Source organism: Topomyia yanbarensis, chromosome 3, assembly GCF_030247195.1.
Source record: "Topomyia yanbarensis strain Yona2022 chromosome 3, ASM3024719v1, whole genome shotgun sequence".
NCBI lineage: Eukaryota > Metazoa > Arthropoda > Insecta > Diptera > Culicidae > Topomyia > Topomyia yanbarensis.
In genome coordinates, this window is record NC_080672.1 from 260,297,359 (window position 1) to 260,318,374 (window position 21,016).

At 38.9% G+C, this 21,016-nt stretch overlaps 1 protein-coding gene across 6 annotated transcripts in view; it reads left to right on the forward strand.

Moving 5' to 3' along the window:
• The window catches only part of LOC131692588 (histone-lysine N-methyltransferase 2D), a 34,709-nt gene extending 15,725 nt beyond the window's left edge, over nt 1-18,984 (forward strand). For 5 of the 6 annotated variants that reach the window (XM_058979725.1, XM_058979728.1, XM_058979729.1 and 2 more), the window contains 9 exons: nt 3,284-4,099; nt 4,163-4,241; nt 15,188-15,300; nt 16,010-16,217; nt 16,293-16,497; nt 16,557-17,228; nt 17,293-17,518; nt 17,583-17,748; nt 17,808-18,984. In XM_058979725.1, the coding sequence (XP_058835708.1) occupies nt 3,284-4,099; nt 4,163-4,241; nt 15,188-15,300; nt 16,010-16,217; nt 16,293-16,497; nt 16,557-17,228; nt 17,293-17,518; nt 17,583-17,748; nt 17,808-18,193 (2,871 nt within the window). In that variant the 3' untranslated portion in view covers nt 18,194-18,984. The remainder of the gene's footprint in view (nt 1-3,283; nt 4,100-4,162; nt 4,242-15,187; nt 15,301-16,009; nt 16,218-16,292; nt 16,498-16,556; nt 17,229-17,292; nt 17,519-17,582; nt 17,749-17,807) is intronic. The other variant, XM_058979726.1, reaches the window with a different exon arrangement.
• Nucleotides 18,985-21,016: the final 2,032 nt, after the last annotated feature.

The following is a 21,016-nucleotide window of genomic DNA, read 5'->3' on the forward strand; positions in this document are numbered from 1 at the left end:
TTTGGGCAGTGTTCGGAATTTACTTGGAGCTGGTGTATATGGTAATAGTTTTGGTGCCATCGAAGACGGCGTGATTGGCTAACTCTTCTAGCAGCAGCAAACGGACGACGGTTTGAATTTTGCGGGAGATGCTGCAAACGAACTGCTGCATGCTGATGCTGCAAACGAACTGATCGTGAATAACAGCATGCTGAGTTTTTATACCTGACTACAGCACAATGTAAGCTCGTCCTTTTTTGTGTTGTCCTCAATATGTGTTTTTCGTAGCTCCACCCCTTCGTTGTTCGACCACATATTTTTGATAAAGAACAAAATTGAAATCGTGTTTTCAATACGGAGGTTATCGAACACTCAGGGTAAAAAGAGTAATGTAATACGGCACCTTGGTAAAATGTTTGAGAATTGAAACCTTTTTTGAATGCGCCTAGTAAACACGAAACTGTAAACAAACAAATGATAACTTTTTCTTTTGTGAAATACGTGAAATCGACGATATTGTTCACAAGTAGCTCACTTGCCTGGAACGCTCCTGGCAAGCTACTTTCGGATGCTTGTAATAACAATACTTCAATTCGATTCTTTGTTGATAAATGGCCTGTACCAAACATACCGCTCGTAAGTCCACCAGAGGAAAGCCTCCCCGCAAGCAGTAAGCTACGAAGGCCGTGTAAAAGTACCCCAGTCACGGTTGGCGTTAGGAAGCCTCATCACTACTGAACAGAAACGGTTGCCCTGCGAGAAATTCACAGCTATCAGCAATCGAGCAGGCCTAAATTGTGACCCAAAATAAACCACAAACCAAGTTCTTTTCAGGACCTGCCAATTATATTCCAGTAAGATATAAATGAAATTTTCGTTTTCCATTGCCTTACAACCTCTTTCCTCCCGGCTTGAATTACTATCAATCTTGATGATGCTGTGCGGCGGGGCACAGGCAGTTTCCATTATAGTGGAAAATTTAGGTCTGCGCGTTTTTCCCAAAAGTTTTTTAGCTGTGTTGTTTTCAAGGAAGTTGTAGTTGAATTCAAAATAAAATAATTTACTTCTATTGTCAGAGGTGGACCTTCCAACGAAAACTAGTCTGACTCGCTTAGAATCGAATTGTATGGACCAACCACTGCTTTCACAAAATCCGTTATTTTCAGTAATTGTACATTCTACAGAATTAGCCACAACTATTTCCAATCAGCGCAAAAATCGAAGGTTTTCATTCAATACAACAGCAGATTTTCATGTTTGAAAAACAAGCATTCTGACCGAAAATTTTGAAATGGAGCACCTATATCGAAACGTTAGAAAACGTTCGATTTGTGTAAACTGAATCATTACACTAAACTGTCTATAAATCACAAATAACTTTTGATTTTGTGCCATTCTTGTGAAAGCGACGGTATTGTTCACAAGTGGCTCACTTACCATCCAACGCTCTTGACAAGCTGATGCTTGTAATAACAAAACTTCAATTTCATTCTTTGTCGATAAATTGATGGCCTTGAAAAGGGCCTTTTGTTTGGGCAGTGTTCGAAATTTACTTGGTGCTGGTGTATATGGTGACAGTTTTGGTTCCATCGAAGACGGCGTGCTTGGCCAACTCTTCTGACAGCAGCAAACGGACGGCGGTTTGAATTTTGCGGGCGATGCTGCAAACGAACTGCTGTATGCTGATGCTGGAAACGAACTGAGCGTGAGCAACAGTATGCTGAGTTTTTATACCTGACTACAGCACAATGTAAGCTCGTCCTTTTTTGTGTTGTCCTCAATGTGTTCTTCGTAGCTCCACATCCACACCTTTGTTGGTCGACCACATATTTTTGATAAAGAACAAAATTGAAATTGTGTTTCCACTACGGAGATTATCGAACACTCAGGGTAAAGAGAGTAATGTAATACGGCACCTTGGTAAAATGTTTGAGAATTGAAACCTTTTTTGAATGCGCCTAGTAAAAATGTTTTCCACTTCACTCCAGTTTGTTTCTGACAATATTTGCAATTGGCGTACTGAAATAAATCATAATTTAGGGTTTAACATAAATTGCTCTCCAGGGAGAAACAGTCCATGAAACAGAAAATGCAAACTTATTCTTTGAAATGATTTTGGTGGCCCTGAAAAGGGCCTTTTTTATAATGATACAAGTGAGTTCTACCTTTTCAACTTCCAAATCCATACAAAGTGCGTCCCTGCCGCTTCAGAGTATAGACGACATTCATTGCCGTTTTGCGCTTGGCGTGTTCAGTGTAGGTCACGGCATCTCGGGTGACATTTTCCTGTACACCATCAGCATTCGTAGATTAAATCGAAGATGCATTTTACACCACCACGACGAGCCAGACGCCGAATGGCGGATTTGGTGATTCCCTGCATTTTATCACGAAGAACCTTGCGATGACGCTTGGTACGGGAACGCAAACATGATACCGCTCATTGTACCGTCCGGACGAACATGTTGCTCGTGTGGTAAGCGAGCACCCACTGATACAAAACAAGCTCGCGTGACCTGTATATATAACATTCCCGTATGTAATGAAACGCTTACATGCTCCTTTTTGACGGCTCTGCGTGGGATATGCTGGCAAATTGCGCATTTTCCTCGCTGTTTCCGAAGGATTTTCTGAAAATCCTTGTTTTGGTTTATTTATAGTAGTCGCAGTAATTCCAAAATTTAATACGAAATACGTGCACAAATTTCCGATCAGATAGTGCAAAAATATTGCGATTTCGTCCAGTAGAACGGAAGATATTCGCATTTCGAATCTGGGAAAGTTTCTCAACTGAAATTTTTGAAACGGGACCCCATATTGAAACGTTAGAAGTATTCTACTTCAAAAACGGAGACACAATTTGTGTTCCAGAGCATGATGTCCCGTAAGGAAGGAAGTTCTGATTTAAGCCAATGAGAACTAATGAACAATTTGGTTTGGCTTAGCAAGCCAACACAAGATGCACTATACTATGTTTCTCCATGGGGTTTCCATGCTATTTTTTTCCATGGCGAGTCTATCCAGAGGGATTCAGCGTCGTTACTACCTATATTCGAGAGTCAATTCCATGTAGATAGGAAATTCCACATAAAACGGGACAATTATGTGATTGCGGACAGTAAAGCTTTTGACATGTTTTCTTGTATGTTCGATGATTACTGGGTTATTTGGCTGAAGTGACTTATGCACGCCAGATCAGTGGATGCTAGGTCATGCCGTATCACACCTGCCTTTCAAAAGAATTATACTTATCACATGTCACAAAATTCTTAACGCGTTTTTTTTCATCTTCATCACATTTCAGCAGATAGCTCAGCAACAACAAATGGTCCAACAACAACAAATGGTACAGCAGCAGCAACAACAGCCGCAGCATCAACAACCGATGCACCAACCGCAACCCATCCTTCATCAATCTCCCATGAGTGTGCCGCAGCAACAATTGCAGCAGACGCCTTCCATTCATCAGCAATCTCGTTTCAATGATTCATTCCGGGCTACAATGACTCCCTCAACTCCCGTTCCGCATGTGCAAACACCGCAACATTCCGTGTCCATCACCGAGACATCAAAATCGACGCTAGATCAATCCGACTTTAAGAAGGAGCCACCGGCAAAAATCGTGAAAGGTTTCCTGGCTGTGTGTCAAACTTGCGGCTATACCGGCCTTGACCACGCCAAGTGTCAACGATGTAAACGCATTTTCACAGAGGCACCTCGAAAAGTGCCAGAGCCGGATAAACCGATAGCATCGCCGCATCCACCTCCACTGGTTCCGACGGCGGCGTCAACGCCCCTCCACACCAAGGTTCTCATTACGAACGATAAACCTGGCCCTGTAAGTGTGGAACGAGATCCAACTGTTGGAGTGAAAGGGATAACTCTACAGAAAAAGCCATCACAGACATCGCTAGGGGGCATGCTATCCGTTCGTGGTATGAGTAGGGGATCTACTGCTGCCAATCGCGGTGGTCGTGGTGGCCGAGGAAAGGGAGCAGGCTCCAAATATCAGGATGTCGAACCAGTCGTCTTTACACTCAGCAGCGATGATGAAGATCATGAGCATGGTGACAAGTCCAAAAATGAAAGCAAGTCTGTGCCGACAAGCGGCCCAATGAAGGCAAGTATTCTAGAGGTTTTTGATTGTCAGTCGATAACTAACAGTTTTGTTTTATTATTACAGGTGCCTGTTCCAACGAATGTTGAAATGCGAGAACCTCTTAAGTGCGAACCAATAATAGGAGAAACTGACGGAATTGAGGGTGAGTCCATTTTTTACTTTGTTTAAAGTATGTTTTCAGGAAGAAATGTTTTAATGTTACACACTTCATAGGACTTTGTCATTTATATTGGGAAATCTTTGTAATCGATTCTGAAGTAAGTAGATGTTGAACTAACGTTCCTTCCCTTCCTCGACGATTGTAAGGACGTGGCTAGGTGTACACTGTGATACTTTTCCACTATGAAAAAAGCGTTAATCCCAAATGTTTTTTCTTGCGACACGGTATGGTGAATATCTTGTTAAATATTAGCTGAACATTATACAGCCACCCACGATTTGTGTAATCGTATATGCTATGCTATGTTAATGTTACACACTTCATAGGAATTTGTCATTTATATTGGGCAATCTTTGTAATGGATTCTAAACGTACAGAACAATTCCAAAGTTAGTAAACCTTATTGTATGACATACAGTACCGCATTTGGCTTAATAGTTATTTGGCATAATGGCCATTTAGCACACTGAAGGTCATTGGGAATAACGGAGATTTGACATAATTTATTTTATATCCAGGATAACGGTCATTCGGTATAATTTCTAATTTTGTATAAAGTGTGGGTCATTTGGCATAACGGACATTTGGCATAATTTAGAGAAGGGTTCACACTAGATTTGCCATTTTTTTAACTACAGGGAACAGGCTGCGAGAAGCCAGGAAATTTGGCATAATTTTGAGCAGTGCCACTGCTGAAGGTCTTTCCATATAAATATTTTTTTGTTAAAGAAAAACAGTAATTAAGCATAGCCGTCGTTTGGCATAGATATATGTATTTATACAGTTATTAATAACCAGGATGTTTTTGGGTGGGTAAATTCTTTCCTCTATGTACTATGTTTTTTGACTATGTTAACAATAATGTTCATCGTTCGAGGGAAAGTAAGTATTACAGTGACAATATCACATAAAAGCTTTGAGTACTGCTAGTTCCTTTTTACTTGAGCTACATCGTGATTAAATTTAGTACTTGGCGACCTTTGTTACCCACTTAGCTATGGTCGATATAATGTACACATTAGGATGTTCTCTCTAGAGGTGTCCTGGGTTTGAGGATGAGCCCTGGTTTGGGCCTCTTTCAAACTTGAAGTGTCCTATGGCAAGATTCCCGAAGATGACAATATACCAGATGATTTTTGACAGCCCTTCGCGACCATCCACGCATATATACGCCTGCGATCTCTCAAACATTATAACCCCATGTGATAGAGTGAACCTTCTAGCACTTATAAGATTACAAACGCGGTCTCAAATGTTAACCTATAAATGCTTGTCCTGAAGTCTCTACCCTCAATCCTTGAACCAATCCAAAATAACGCTGATATCCGTTAGACAACACGTTCCATGGCGACATGACCGAGAATTCTAGATTTTAGATATGGGGACCCTCTTCTAGAACCGTATACTGAAAATTAAGTGTCCTTACCGCACGATCATTCATGAACACACACGAATATGCAAATGGTCACATGATTACGAAATCGAATTTATACACGAGAAGTAACATACGTGCTGGCACATGCGATAAACACGTGAACATACAAACGCTTGAGTCTTTCGCGAGCATCCACGGACACCTAAGCTCACGATCTCGTAAATTTGATAATACCACGATGCTAAAGCGAACTTTTCAGCACTTATAAATTGACGTCACAAAATACAAACCTCATGGACAAACATATTTTTATTTCTGAACAGCCAACAGTAGTATTGTTCAATTCATCTTTTCATCGCATTCTGCAGCGCAATTATTCGTCAAGCATTTACCAATTTCTTAACCCTACCCCAAACATCACCTTGACCCTCTTCCATGGCGTTTTTGTGGTCTGCATGGTGTATTCAGCCAATACTCTACTAGCGCTCTCATTGCCCCACCATACGCTGCACAGTGAAAATGAAATAATGTTCATGGTTTGAGGGAAAGTTGCTTATGCTGTTGTAAGCAGCTGGCATGTAGCTCAAATGCTTGAGCATAACTGTACCTACTTAAATATTTAAATTAAAAAGAGTTTGTTTACCAATAGTACTAAATTTGAACTTGAACCAAAATTAACTAGTTTATTCTTCTTTACAAACTAAAACATAACGTTTACGCATAATATGGCTGTGCCACATTGCTTCAAGACGCGTGCTGTCCGACATCGCTGTTGCTCCGTCGGACTTAAACTAATGTATAGCCCCTATGTTTGAATAATCCGGGCAAAAGAGGTTGGCCAGAGAGGATTGCTCTACAATTCACGAACGCCTGGCTCGTCAAATGCAAACACTAAGTAATAGCACTTTACGCAAATTACCGTTATCCTGGAGATGAAATAAATTATACCAAATGACCCTCAGATTGATCAATTCTCAAAATTATGCAAAATACCCTTATGCTAAATGACTTCATGCCAAATGGCCCTCGTCAGGTGGAATGTAAATGCGGTGGCGGCTCTTGAAAACTCAAAATCCGATAACAGCGGTGAGCCAACCCGTAGTTGATTCTCCCGAAAGGTAGTAGCAGGAGAGAACTATTACGTAGTATTCGCATTTGACGAACCAGGCGTTCGAGAATTGTAGAGCTTTCCATTCTGGCAGACAGTAGACTTGAGAGCAATCGCTCCAGATGTTAAGAGTATCGAGGTGTATTAACTGACCACGGTTTTTGTGGCTCGGTAGTTCCACACGTTTCACGTTTTCACGCACAAAGTGATTAAAGACAACATAGTCCCAAAACAATTTTTTGAAATCTTGAAGCTGAAATCTAGATGTTTGATGCCTTATCCACAATGTATGGAATTCGTGGTTTGAACGTTAATATCGACACTAAGAACCCGGACTCTTAGATCTTTGACGTGAAAGTATCTTGGAATACTCGTATCGAACTAGGGTTCGCAGTACCGACCCTTTTTGGTGAGAACCGGTACTACGGTACTGAAGCCCTCAGTACCGGTAAAGTACCGGTACTCGAACATTTAAAAAAAATCGAAAACAGCTTCAAAGTGAAATCAAATGCTCAAACTGATGACCTTATTCTCAGATGATTGATTTGTGCTGATCAAAAAAACATGTTTATTGTTTTTAATTGCTTCGGAATGATATGACTCATTTCACAGATGATATTTTTCGTATGCGGCACTTTCTTTTATTTTAAAATCTAGGCCACTTTGATATCACTAACTGCTAAGCGGTGCGACTTTCGTCGACTTCAACAGATGGTAACTGTAAGAAACCCTATTAATAACAGTTAATCAAAGCGAGAATGGCAGTAAATCCGAGCAGGTTGCTCGCATTTCCTCTCTTGTTTTCTGTAAATTGGTTTTGATCTTTATGTCATTTGCCTACTATTCTCTAATGCATACCAAGGCTCCTTGCATTTCCGTAAAGTATTGAGTTTTCCAGAATTTTCCGATCACCAATAATTACAAATCGCCCCATTTCAAGCAGTTCACCAACTCTAAAATTATTAGCTACTAACTCGCTGTTGGTTCTTTTATAGATAATGGCTTAAGATCAAACCAAATACAGACATGACTTAGACCATAGTCTTATTACGCGCCACCCAGTGAATAATGAAAACCAGAATGTCGCTAATAAACACAATAATAGCAAATTTTTACGTCTCTTACGCTAGATGTGAATATTTTGAAATTTAGTACAAGATCGTTAAATTTTAATTTCGACAAAATAAAGCAAGAATTTAAACATACCGTTCAGTACAACGGGAGCTAGTGATGTTTTACTTCTAGAATTATTATGATGATGGCCTCACCTCATTCCCCTATAAAGGTGTTAGCTCAACGATTTATCTAGAAGACAATTAATATATTTAAAAGTCATCTTGTAGACCGATATTTTGAAACAGGTCCCCCTAGAGAGTCCACATATTATTCATAAAAAATTGTATGGTACCGAAAATACCGGTACTGGCTTTTGTCCAGTACCGGTATTACGGTACCAAAAATGGGTCGGTATTCCCGGGATTTTCTGTACCGGTACTACCGGTACCACAACCCTAAATCGAACCAACGTCAATTGACCTGGAGCGGATGACATTTGCTTGCAAACGTGCTGATTTAGAATTTGATTGGGGTTAGAATCATCCTGATGCTGTCTAGTTCTATTTGGAGAAATTCGGTATTGTTTAACTCCCGTATCTCTCGAACAATTTTCATGTCGTCGACGAAGGAAAGCTGAAGTCCTTGTAGTATATTCACGTCATCAACATAGAGTATAAATATTATTGGGCCGTGGTGGTTTCTTTGCGGGATACTGGATGTAACGAGAAATTGTGCAGATTAGTCCATAAGGTTAAACTGAGAACGCCTCGCCTGACATCGGTTTACAGTACGTCGGCGAATCCATAGTGTCTAAAACAACCAGCTTGACTGATGTGGCAACAGCGACTTGTGGTGTAAGGCACTCGTCAAAAAAAGGCTTGAAAATTTGTCGGAGAAGTTAGCAGATTTGCTTAATGTCGGCGCATTAAACTCCATAAAATGACATACAAAATTGTAGCCCGGATTGTTTAGATTCAGTTGACGTTCCACAGGTGTCTTTGCTGTTTGTATTCGTGGTTGAGTTGAAAGTAATTGTTTTATAATTAGTTATGGAATTTGCGCTCCGATTTCGTCGCATCAGAATCCGACACTAACTTAGTTAACGGACTAAGCTAGCGCCGGATTGACACTAGCTCCAAAAAACGGAGAAAATAATATAACATAATGGTTTTGTATTGCTAGTGCCTTATGTTTCAAGATTATTTAATTTAATTATTTAAATGCAGCCCATTTGGCAGTAATTAATCGTCTTGGTACTGTTGATTTCCTTAGAGGATGTTGACTGGTGCAAACTGTTCCATTTGGTACATGTTGGTCAATTACATAATTAAGAATATTAGAAAAAGGCATCGTTCACATCTTCGTTAAGATGGTTTCCGTCCCAATTTATATTCAACAGAATATCGCTGATGCTATCGTAGGCAGCGTTTTCATAGTCACAAACGTCTAAGCTAGTGACCGCTGGTTGTCGAGAGCTTCTTAGATTGGAATCACCTTCAACAGTGACTAATGTCGTTGGTGAGAAATGGATTGAAGACTTATTGCCATTTCCAAATGTTGTTGCGGCAAATGTTTTCTCGAAATTTCGGATCCTTAATGACACTTGTTTCAGTTGGTTGTTGAGGCTGTTGATGTTTCACTTGCGAGGTTTCATTTTCACTGCCCTCGCAATAGTGGAAATCCGCCTAGTTATCGCCGTCGGAAAGGAATAATATCGTTTCATATCGTAGTAGAATCTTTTCTTATTGAAATTGTATCGTATCGGAATCGTATCATATCGTTGCATAATACTTCACTTTCGGTAGTTCATCTTTTGCCAGATCGAAAATAGAAAACAAACTGTTTGCATCAACTGGTTTCGATCGCTTATGCAGGGCTCCATCATGTTGCGCGACAAAAATAGGAACATTCCCGAATATTCCACAAAATTGTCGTCACTGAGACTCGCGGTGTCATCATTCACTGTGTGTGATGATGTTTGATAGTAAATGACATGTGGTGTTCATCGGTAGCGACGCACAGTGGTTGGACGGGGTAGTTTGAGAGGAAGGAGGGAGCTGGGTATTATATCTTCCATTTGAGACTCGTTCAGTGAAAATTGGTTCAGTTATCACCGAAATTGGCTTTAATCCTGGAATATGCCCGGAGCCCAGGACTTCCGGAATTATTGATTGTGGACAATACATTCCAAGAATCTTTGATTCGCCATCAGCAATCTAGGCCTGCGAATCGAGGTAATTTAATGTTCATTTCATTAGACTTTTAACCTATGAGGTATTACGATTGTACCGGTTTAGATGAGAAATTCCTATGTGACCGCAATAACCAACCAATTGAAAAAGGTTAGCTGACCCAAACATGCCGAAGCAAAATGCAAGAGGAAAGGGAGGCATTGTACAGACTTACTGCTCAACCGTTGTCACTACCTCGCGTTCGTTTCTTGTGCACAGCGATTCTAGTGCTTGGCCAGAACACACATCGCTCAACGGTCGTCCCCGTTCGCGTCTGCACTCAGCCGGCCCTAGAAACTTCTGACCCATTTGGTTTTTTGTTTGACAGCTCCAGTGCTGCCGTCATTTCGCGATTGACAACACATCGCGGGTGGGGTGCGTTCACACCTTCCTGTCTTTTTGAATGCGTGCTACACACTTCCGTCTCACACCTCATTATTGCACTTATGTTTACTCTTCACCCACATTAAACGCAACACTGTAACTCCGGAACAAAAAGTCAGAACTGAATGAAATTCAATAACAGTCAACGGGAGCATTATATTTTTCATTTGAAATCAAGTTTGTAAAAATCGGTTAAGAGTTTTCTGGGAAACAGGAGTGACATTAGCTCAGGGACTTGGCGAGTTTCCCGGGGGCATCAAGAACCGTCATAGGTGGCCAATGTGTTCAAAGCTACTTTGATTGGCCACTAGTGATCTAGAACCGAAAATACAACTAATTTTGAACCGATTTGAATATATATTACATCATTCGGACATCATAAGGTTACCAGTATATACCGACAGTATATCGATACCAGGACACATGTTAGTGAACTCGAGTGATTCGTAGTTATACTGCCTAAGCTCGACCCTCATTAACAGAAGACAAAGATTAAGCCCGTACGATATTAAGCCTGTTCTAATGACCCTGCCACTTCTAGTTTTCCGAACTGTTTACTTCACATCCTTGCTCTCACTTGAGTACTATGGCTCTAATTTTCATAACTTTCCCTACCCAGTAATCTCTAGCTAATTGAATGTCGTTAAAATGTAAAAAAGAAAATGTGACTAACATAGTCGAAATAAAAAAGGAAAAAAAAAGAAAAAAAAGTTCCCAGTATATATGGGAAATTGCTGGGTGACCACACTCTTTAACCCGTAACTCCGGAACCGAAAGTCCGGTCAATTAAAAATTCAATAGCGTCTTATGGGAGCGTTATACCGTTCATTCGTAACTACGTTTATGTAAATCGATTCAGACATCTCTGAGAAAATTGAGTGACATTATTTGACACAAGCATATATACAGATATTTTGCGATCACGGAGAACTGAACCAAAATGTATATGACACTCGGCCCTGGAGTTATTGCATAACCTTTCCTTATATTGGAAAGGCAAAAACTTGTTTTAATCCACTTAGTGGTGCGACTGTGCATTTTTCAATTTTGGAAAAACGAGAAAGGCTATAGCTACATTATGATTGTAGAAATGGCTATTACTTTCTTATTGGTGGTGGATGACGCGAGGTGGATGACGGGAATGCGAGGTGGATGACGGGAATGCGGGTATGATGGTGTTCGAGGGAGGAGGGGGGGGGGGGGGGGTTGGTTATGAAGGTGGGAGGTGTAAGGGTAATGGAGAAAGGAGCGATGCAACACCCAACTGCATATTATATCTTCCATTTGAGAGTTGGTCTTTATCTAGACGAATTCAGCTTCGTTAATACCCATTTAATCAATCATACGCACCCAATTCGGATCGGTAATTTTCCAACAGCCGTGTAGTCAGCAAATTTAGAAACTTAGTAAAATCAGATTTGTTTGCTGATTTTCGGTGAAATATAATCCGAGTCTCAGCTATCAAATGGCACTTATAGTGAGATCTCAGCAGCAAAAAAAAATGTTTACAGAGATCTCAGCTGTTGAGATTTTGGCAAAAGATGCGAAAAAAGCTGAGATTCGGCAGAAAAAATTAAGTGTGCACGCCACATCTGAAAAGATAATGCAATCTGCGAAAAGTTTGCTTGACCAAACGGTCAAATTGATTCATAATCGCAAAATTTGGAGACGTTGTTCATGCGTATATTTTTGCATGATGAAATTGCAACGAGAACTGAGGTAATTGAAAAAAGAATTAGAATCGTACGTCAACTCAGTTGTCAGAAAATCCCACTTGAAAAAAACGTTAAAACACTTTTGTTACTCGATGAATAAAAAAATTGAGAAAAGTTAAAATTTCGAACATAAAAGTGATGTTTAATTCTTATGGATTAATCGTTTGAACTATTTTCAGTGGTTGTGGTGATTTGGTGGTCATGGCGGCCCGAATGAAGTATCATTTGAAAAAGACACATCTCATTTATTATTTTCCATAGCTATATTATTATTAATTTAGTAATAATTTAATCATTTATATCACCAAACTTATTTCACTGTTCAACTTAGAGGCTCCTTGTTTCACCAGACACAGATTCCAATTTTTAATCTAAATAATCTAAAATAAAGCATCGATTTTCGGAAATGCTAGAAGATGGCCTTCAAATTCGAGCCACTTATATTGGCTCGAGTGTGAAAATATGAAAGTATTTCTAGTATTTAGTATTTCCGAAAATATTCGGAATGGTAACAAATATCAACCCAGACATCAAATACTCCGGCAGAAGCCGTTCCGTCATGTTTCTGTCAGACCGGAACTTGTTTATTTACTTTCATTGGCCAAGATGATTTTCATCTATAATATTTCTCGAGAAATAAGCACTAACGATTTACCTGTTACACATTTCACACAGCAAGAAAAACAAAACATTTTCATGCCCATGTTTATACACAGCAATGTTTTTAAACAGGTATTACTTTTGCTTTAGGCAAGATTTGCTCACAATAACAAGTAAGACCAATAAATGTGACTATTTCTTTTCATTTGAGCACTAACAGTGACAACCCTAATAAAAATATTATACACGAACTTTAACCCATATAGTCCAACGATTCCACATATTATTTGGATGATACGCCTGAACATGTCGTTAGCCTCTTGAATGATAAGATGTATATTAGGGAAGTATAGGCTCTAGAACTGAAGTTATTGTAATTAGCCAGATTGAATTTCGATGTAGCAGCGCTGCCAGAGACAGTTTACGTTGATGATGAAAAATTAAATTTTGATATTTTAAAATATTCTTGAAAAATGGTAAAGCCCTCCAATTTAGATTGTCTTCGACTACGTTTTTCACGAAATTGCTCTATTGTAAATATGTTAGAAGAATTTCAATGAGCATTGGATAGTAAAAATTAAGCAACTTCTAGCACTGCTAGGGAAGCACCTATTTTATGAAAAAAGATTTTTCGGGTTTCTCGGTTCCACCGTTTCCGAGAAAAATAGTTTTGGAACACTAAACGCACTAGAAAAAAGTTGTGCATGAAAGGGTTAAAAAAAGATCTGATGTTAAAAACATCAACTTTTTGTTAGTTTGTAGACTGTTAAAATATGTTATTTTTTCGTTAAAATATATTCGTTTATTTGGGAGATATTAACGCGCAAAATCGACACGTTTTTCAGTTGGTGTCCCGGATGGTAAGAGATTTTCATGATATTAACATCAAATAAAACCAAATCTAAAAAGTTTGATTCTTTTTTGCTATTTTTAATTACTTTAATTACTTCTAATTATCATGAAAATCGATCCAGCTGTTCTCTTGCAATCCGGGACGCCAACTGAAAAAAAACATTTTGACTTCGCGCGATAATATCTTCCAAATGAACAAATATATTTAAGGCTCAAGTTACTTTCGATGAGCATGCGTAAGAATTGATTTGGTAGTATGCGTAGGAAAAATTGTGTACAGATTTGCCGCCGGTTTATCCATACAAAGCTTTATTAAATTCTAAAAGAAGAAAATCAGTCGATTTATTAGAATATCACGATTCAAATTATACTAAATAGTTAGTGGCAAAACAATTGACCGGGTGGAATGGTGCTTTTGAAAAAGTGGCTGTGGTTTTTTCATTACGTAGTTGTGTTGCGTGCTCCAGCGCAGTTTGCTGCCGTTATACGCATAATTGTCCCATGTATATAGGGAATCCCGTAGAGCATGGGACAAATATGCGTATAACGGCAGTTTGGTGGTGTGTCAAAAAATCACCGCCACTTTTTCAAAAGGACCATTCCGCCCGGTCAATTGTTTTTCCACCAACTTTTTTACATAATTTGAATCGTGATAATCTAACAAATCGACTGATTTTCTTCTTTTAGTGTGTAATAAATACTTTTTCCAACTCATACTATCAAGCGTTCAATTCGTATATACGCTCACCCAAAGTTCTTTGAACCTTAAATAAAAAAAATATCATTCCTAAAATAAAATCTTCAAAATAAGAAAAGTTGAAGCTTTTATCAATGAAACTTTATTTTTGAACCGCGCGCAAAGGATCATTATGATTTTGATCGTTTATATGAAAATCCCCCTTAATCGCAAACGTCAAAACTTTCAACTCGCCTGACAATTTTCGTCCGCCTTTTACTTGACTGGGATACCACCAAAAGCTTTGCCTCGAAATTTGCCGCTACACATGCAGTTTGCATAGTTTCAATTTTTTCTATGTTTTTATATATTTTTTGTTTTTATGTAGAGGCATGTAGCAAGCAAAATATGCTATCGGTGCGTATATAAAATTCTCCGTGCACTTTACCTGATGTTTCCTGCACAGACTCTGTAGATGGACCCCTCGTGATTTCAATTTGAGCCAATCACCGAAATGTGACATTTCGTTGTCAGCCATATTGGAATTTGGCTCACAATCGCTGCCACACACACATCGTTTTTTGGATTTCATCGTCGTTTTTCTGGTACTGTGCCGACATTTAAAAGTCATTTCAGGTTTTATGGCTTGTGTTCTTGCGTTTGGCGACGAGTTTCTGAAGTATTATTGGTTAACGCGTTAAAAATCGTGTTTCGGAGCGAAACTTCGTGAAAATTAGGTTCTGTGTTGCAAGAGAATCGGTGGTTTGACTAGTGTATATTTGGTTTTCATAGTTCTGTTCTGGTTGGTACTCCGCCTCCGCTGACCAGAAAACTAGCTAAAATATGAGTAAACGCGGTATGGGATAAAATTATTTACGTTCTCAATGATGTTTAATTTTTAATCCACGAACAATTTATTTTTTCTTTTCAGACTTAACTCGGATTGATGTAACCGATATCAAAAATAGGCCGGATGGTCTCATCACGCATTTGGAGTGCCGTACTATTCGCATCGGAACGTTGAAGTACGACACGTCTGAAAAGGTAATTCATTTGTCGTTTTATATACAGTGGGACGCTTGTCATTTGTAAACAGGGATATAAATTCTATTCATTATTAGCTAGCGTGAAACAATCGGTTCAAGTGTTCCAGAATCGAAACTTCCTACTGATAACCCTATTTTGAATCGGCATGTGTCTGGCTACGTGTGCTATTGTTAGTATTGGGTGATGCACGCACCGCTTAGTAAAATGCACCCGGAAAGCGATTCGGAATTCTGGCTGATTTTCGCTGGATTTCCGGCCAAATGACATACGATTCCGATTCGGAATTTTAAGCCGAAATTCCGGAAAAAAGACGGCGAGACCTTCGGCTCATTTTTTGACTAGTTTAAGTGGGCGGAAGTACAAAATTCAATGCTTCTCTGTTTAGATTATTTATCACAAATGCCATTCTTAAATTTTGAATATAAAATAGAACATCGTATTTGATTTTTTTGTTCGTAAATACGTTTGGAGCTTATGCAATATTTTCAGGATTATTCATGAAAGTCAATCCTGGTGACATTCTTTAAAATATTACTAGACCAATTCAGCAAGCAAACAATTCCGGATTACCATGGAATTATCACACAAAAATATCTACAAACTTATTCGCTAGTTAATGAATGGAAAAAATAGAATTCCGATTTTTCTTGGAACTCATACAACTCGTTCCTATACAAAAAATATTTAATGTTTTTTGCTTCCCCAGGTAACAATATCTTCGCGAGGTGTGCGTATCATAGCGCCAAATGTGAAGCGACCGAATGAAAACTGTATATTGGATCTACAGTTGCACGAGATTGTAAAGGCGATAGTTCATTTTTCGAAAGCGTTAAATGTGATGTTTTTATACGCGCTCCCTTCATGCGGCGTTTACATCCGCGAGAGCTTAGAAATGGGACAAGCGGATGAAAATCGTGAGTAAAATATGTTTTAGTAATAGTGCAAGATATTAGATAGTAATAATGCCCTTTAATTCTTCTGTAAAACAGAACCGTACTTCAATCCGGTTAGTCGTGTGGATGACAGCCACAGGCGAATTGCTCTAGTGATGGACCGAATCACGGAAGAATCGAAATCGATCGTGAAGAGTATATTGTTGGCAGATAAACTTGAGGAGATATCCGCTCGGGACGCTAACGAGCTTCTATTGCGCTCTTGTAACGGTAATAAGGGCTCGGAGAACAGTCCAAACAAGTATGTATTGTGAGTTTTGTATGATACTCAAATATGATAAGTTTGCATATTTTTAACAGCACCACAAGCGGGAACTCCGCCGACCTGGCAGAGATTCGAAAAATTCTTATATATCCCCAAGGCAAGGGTGGAATCTCGATCAATACGGAAGACTACATGTGTCTAGCCATAGACCAGTATTTGAATGATATCATAATCGATTTTTATCTGAACTATCTCAAGTTAGAGTTACTGAAAGACGAGGAACGGAGAAGTGTCCATATATTCAGTACATTCTTTTACAAACGGCTAACTACGATTGGTACGCGGCATCGGGGTCACGACAAGGATCAGAAACTGACTGCATCGCAGAAGCGACACGCTCGTGTTGCTAGTTGGACAAAAAAGGAAAACATTTTCGAGAAGGAGTTTGTTGTTATTCCCATCAATGAGCAGTCCCATTGGTTTCTAGCCATCATATGCTTCCCCGGACTTGATATGCCAGTTTCGATTAATAGTAATACGCCAACACCAATCAAGCGAAAAAGAGTTGTACAGAAGAACAAAAACATCACATTGCAAATTGGGAATACTACAATTACACCGGTATCAAAACGCGATTTGGAGGCGATCAATATCGGCGATGATGACATGAGCGAACGAGATGAGGCAGAAGGCGATGACAGCGAACTGGCTAGTGATATGGAAGAAACGGACGAGGAACCTAACGATGGAAAGCAACCAGTGAGACAGTATGTTCCGAATTCTCTGAAATTTGTGTTTGTGGTTGATGTTTTATTTTTGTAAACTATTTAGGCCTATCATTCTGATTTTCGATTCGTTGACTGGAGCATCGCGGAGTCGAGTTGTTGCTACGCTGAGAGACTACTTGACCTGTGAGTACAAGAGCAAGATGCCCAACAAACCGCCAAAAGTATTCAACAAAAACAACATGCCCGGTCATTGTGTGAAGGTGCCGCAGCAAAACAACTTTACTGATTGTGGACTCTATCTGCTGCAATACGTTGAACATTTCTTCCTGGTAATTTGTCTCGATCGATTTTTTTCATGTTCCTAAACTTTATCACGTTTCGTTTGCAATCCAGGATCCTATCAAAGATTACCGTATACCGATCAAACTACAAGATTGGTTTGACACAATCACTGTGACGAAAAAACGTGAAGATATTTCAAATCTTTTGAAAGAACTTATTAAAAAGCACAATCCCAGTGTGTTGCCGCTTCCGGACATCAAGTTTCCTACGTTGAATGGTAAGTTACCGTTTGCCTTCTACCAAAGCAGCAAAACGAATAAATTATTTATTTCACAGGTAAGCTGATTATAGACCCCGATGACAGCTTCAATGATGCTGAGTTCGAGGAGGAGGAAATGGAAGATGAAGAGTACTTGCCCGGAGCGGAATCGTCGGGCAACGAGCGTTTGGTAGAGGAAGAATCTAGCAAAGTAGTGTCAACTGTTGTACAGAAAAAAACGATAAAGCTGAAACGTTTTAACTCATCGGGGGCACAAATCCCAACGGTGGCGTCGGTGACTTCTGGCAACGCGGCCGTTCCCACCGGACAGTCTCTACTTGCAGCATCCCAGAAACGACCGCTGGACAGCAGTGGTAGCAAAACGAGCCAAGACTGTAGTATAAGGCCCAAGGCACCTAAGATCAGTGATAGCCCTACTAAAATAGTTACTACCCAAAATTAGAGAGTGCTGTGCGTGAAATTCTTGCAATGGTTCCGCTAATGATGAAAGTTGAAGCAGGTCTGGCAACGTGAGTGATGTTAATAATTGTAAAATGAATCTGAGAACAAGCTGGCTGCGAACTATTCCTACACGCATGATAATTCTTTCCTGTTTAGACGATATTTTAAGGTAAAAGTATAGGTAAAACATTAATGAGCAATGAGCAAGAATAAACACATTCTTCGTGTTATGTTCGAGTTCAAGTGACAAAATGATTAGATTCAACCTTTGTTTAGCTAGATGTGTATTTTTTTTACTCAGAAATACAGTACGAAACAAACGTAAAATTCGGATCTATGTATTGACATGTCATTGATATCGTTAAAGTTTATTGACCTTTCTTTACGTCTTCCCATGTATGAACAAATTTCGCTGTTTGTTTACTTTGCGCAGATTCTCAGACAGCTTGGCGACAGCAAAGAAAACAATCATCCATAACCTCATTTCAATAAGAAATTTTAACCTCCAAATCTTAGTTCCAGTATTTTCTCACAGAGGTCAGGATCAGTCAGCTTTTTCTAGGTTACGTACATCATGTATCGCCGTAAATGGTGTTGAAGTTACTCCTAATTCACATATACATGGCATGTATTTATAGTAATTTCTATCATTCATTGATCCATTTCTTTCAATACATGGACTAAATACAACCTAACCTAAAAAGGTTAGGTGCTATAATACTGTAAAGATAAATCCTGGCGGATCCGTATCAATAAGCTTATCAATAACTATAATAAACGCATTCAACTGTTCTTAGTTTCACTCATTCACCTAAAACAACCGAAATATTTGTCTGCTCAATTTTAAAATTTTCCAAATTTTTGTAAGTGACGTAATTGATTCCTAAATACAAATTATGTTACTGTATTCAGCTTTTTGTTGGTGGCTGCGTTCCCAAATGCGCTCCCCACTATGACAAGTCGACCGTCCAGTGTCAATTTTGAGAAATCGACAGGAGTGTCCATTTTGACAAGCCTTCAGTGTCACAAACTTTAACCTACCCTGCTCATGTTCTCAACTGTTAAACGTCAAATTTAAAATTTGTTAGTTTGTTTTCAATAATCTTTTCCGTTGATATCAATCGCTTCGCGCATCTTTTTGTAGGCTGGTTAATAGATTTATAACATATTCTCAGTTGTTTGGATGCTACTATGAGTGTCGAGAGAATTAAGGGATTCAAGCTTCTGCTCCTACATGAATTCATCACGTACGATATGACCAACGAAACTCGGTGCAAAATCACCCGGAAAAGCACTCCATCTTTTTTAATACAGTAAATTTGCAAACCTTGTTTAGAGATGGGCGATTTTCGATCAAAATTAACCATTTATCACAACCACCCTTATTCGAAGTAAGCCCGAACGAATCTTGCATTCGTCGTAAAAAAGAATAAAGCCAAACTAGAAAAGCGATAAAAACAATCTCATAGAAAATTGACGATTGCAGCTGTAATGACGAAATCGGTTGCAATTCAACCGGCTTATTTGTTTCAACTAAATCGAGTGTCGCTGATAATTGTTTTTCTCAGTATATCAATCGGCGAATTGAATTAGAGATGATCCACAAAACAAACACCTCAATTCACTCGATTGTGCCGACTCGAAAGGAAATCGGTTTTTTTATTTTCACGGAAAAATATACAAAATTTTAATTTGACGTTTAACGTTTTAGTTGAGAACAGAAATGAACGCCTACCGTGATGTGAACATTGAAACTCAAGCGACGGCTTGTCAAAATTGACAAGACTGATGATTTGTCAAAATTGACATTGGACGGACGACTTGTCAAAGTGGGGTGCGCATTTGGGAACGCAGCCACCAACAAAAAGCTGAATACAGCAATTTACATTCGTTAAAAAGGAGTGCGATGCTGTACACAAGAACATTTTTCCACTTTTTAAACTATAAACCGTAGTGTGTATTGTTATTTTCTTTGCTTATACATTTTTATAGAAACGACAGAATATTAAGCAACATAGCAATACCAAGAAAGCAATTTCTCAAGTTTCAAGGTTGGGAAATTTTTCTTCTACCTAGCGTAATGTGGCTCAACTCAGTTTCAGTGATATACATGGCATGTATGTAAACGATGACGTCACCACAACTTTGAATATTGCTACTTCCCTTTTGGGTTCCGTTTTTTCAGTTCATTCGCTCATAGTAGAACAGTAACTGTTATACTTGCATGTATGCGTTTCGAAAGGGGTTCGTTTTCGAATAACGGAAAACGAATAATCAAGGATGCCAGGTGCACTGATTTTCAATGTGCCGCACAGATTTTTAACATGGTACAGGTTTCCACAGCTTTCTGTTATAATATGTACACTCAGGGAAGGAGGAATTGTAAAACTTGGTGTTTTCGATGATAATAATAGTGATGTTTGTTTTTACTTCTTTATGAAAATCAACAAAAACACTAATAATAACACTTGAAACTAATCTACATCTAAAAGAACACTAAATTCACTTAACTAACAGATATGAGTACATTTTTCTCTGTAGAATATTTCTAGCTTTCTGGTGGAAACAAAAAAAATATTAAAGGTGGCATACATTTTTAATTAGAGTAAGTATAAGAGAAAATAAGATAAAAATATGCAGGTACAACAGTCTAAACGCATGGAAAAGTGAAACCATAAGTGTATCACGTCAAAGAACAAATTATTTCGCTTTTCCAGACGAATTTAAATAATTGACAACTCGAAATAAAGTGGTTCATCAAAAATGTTTGTTGGACCAGTACCATTTCTTGGTATATCTACCTGTGCCATTAAACTAGAACTTT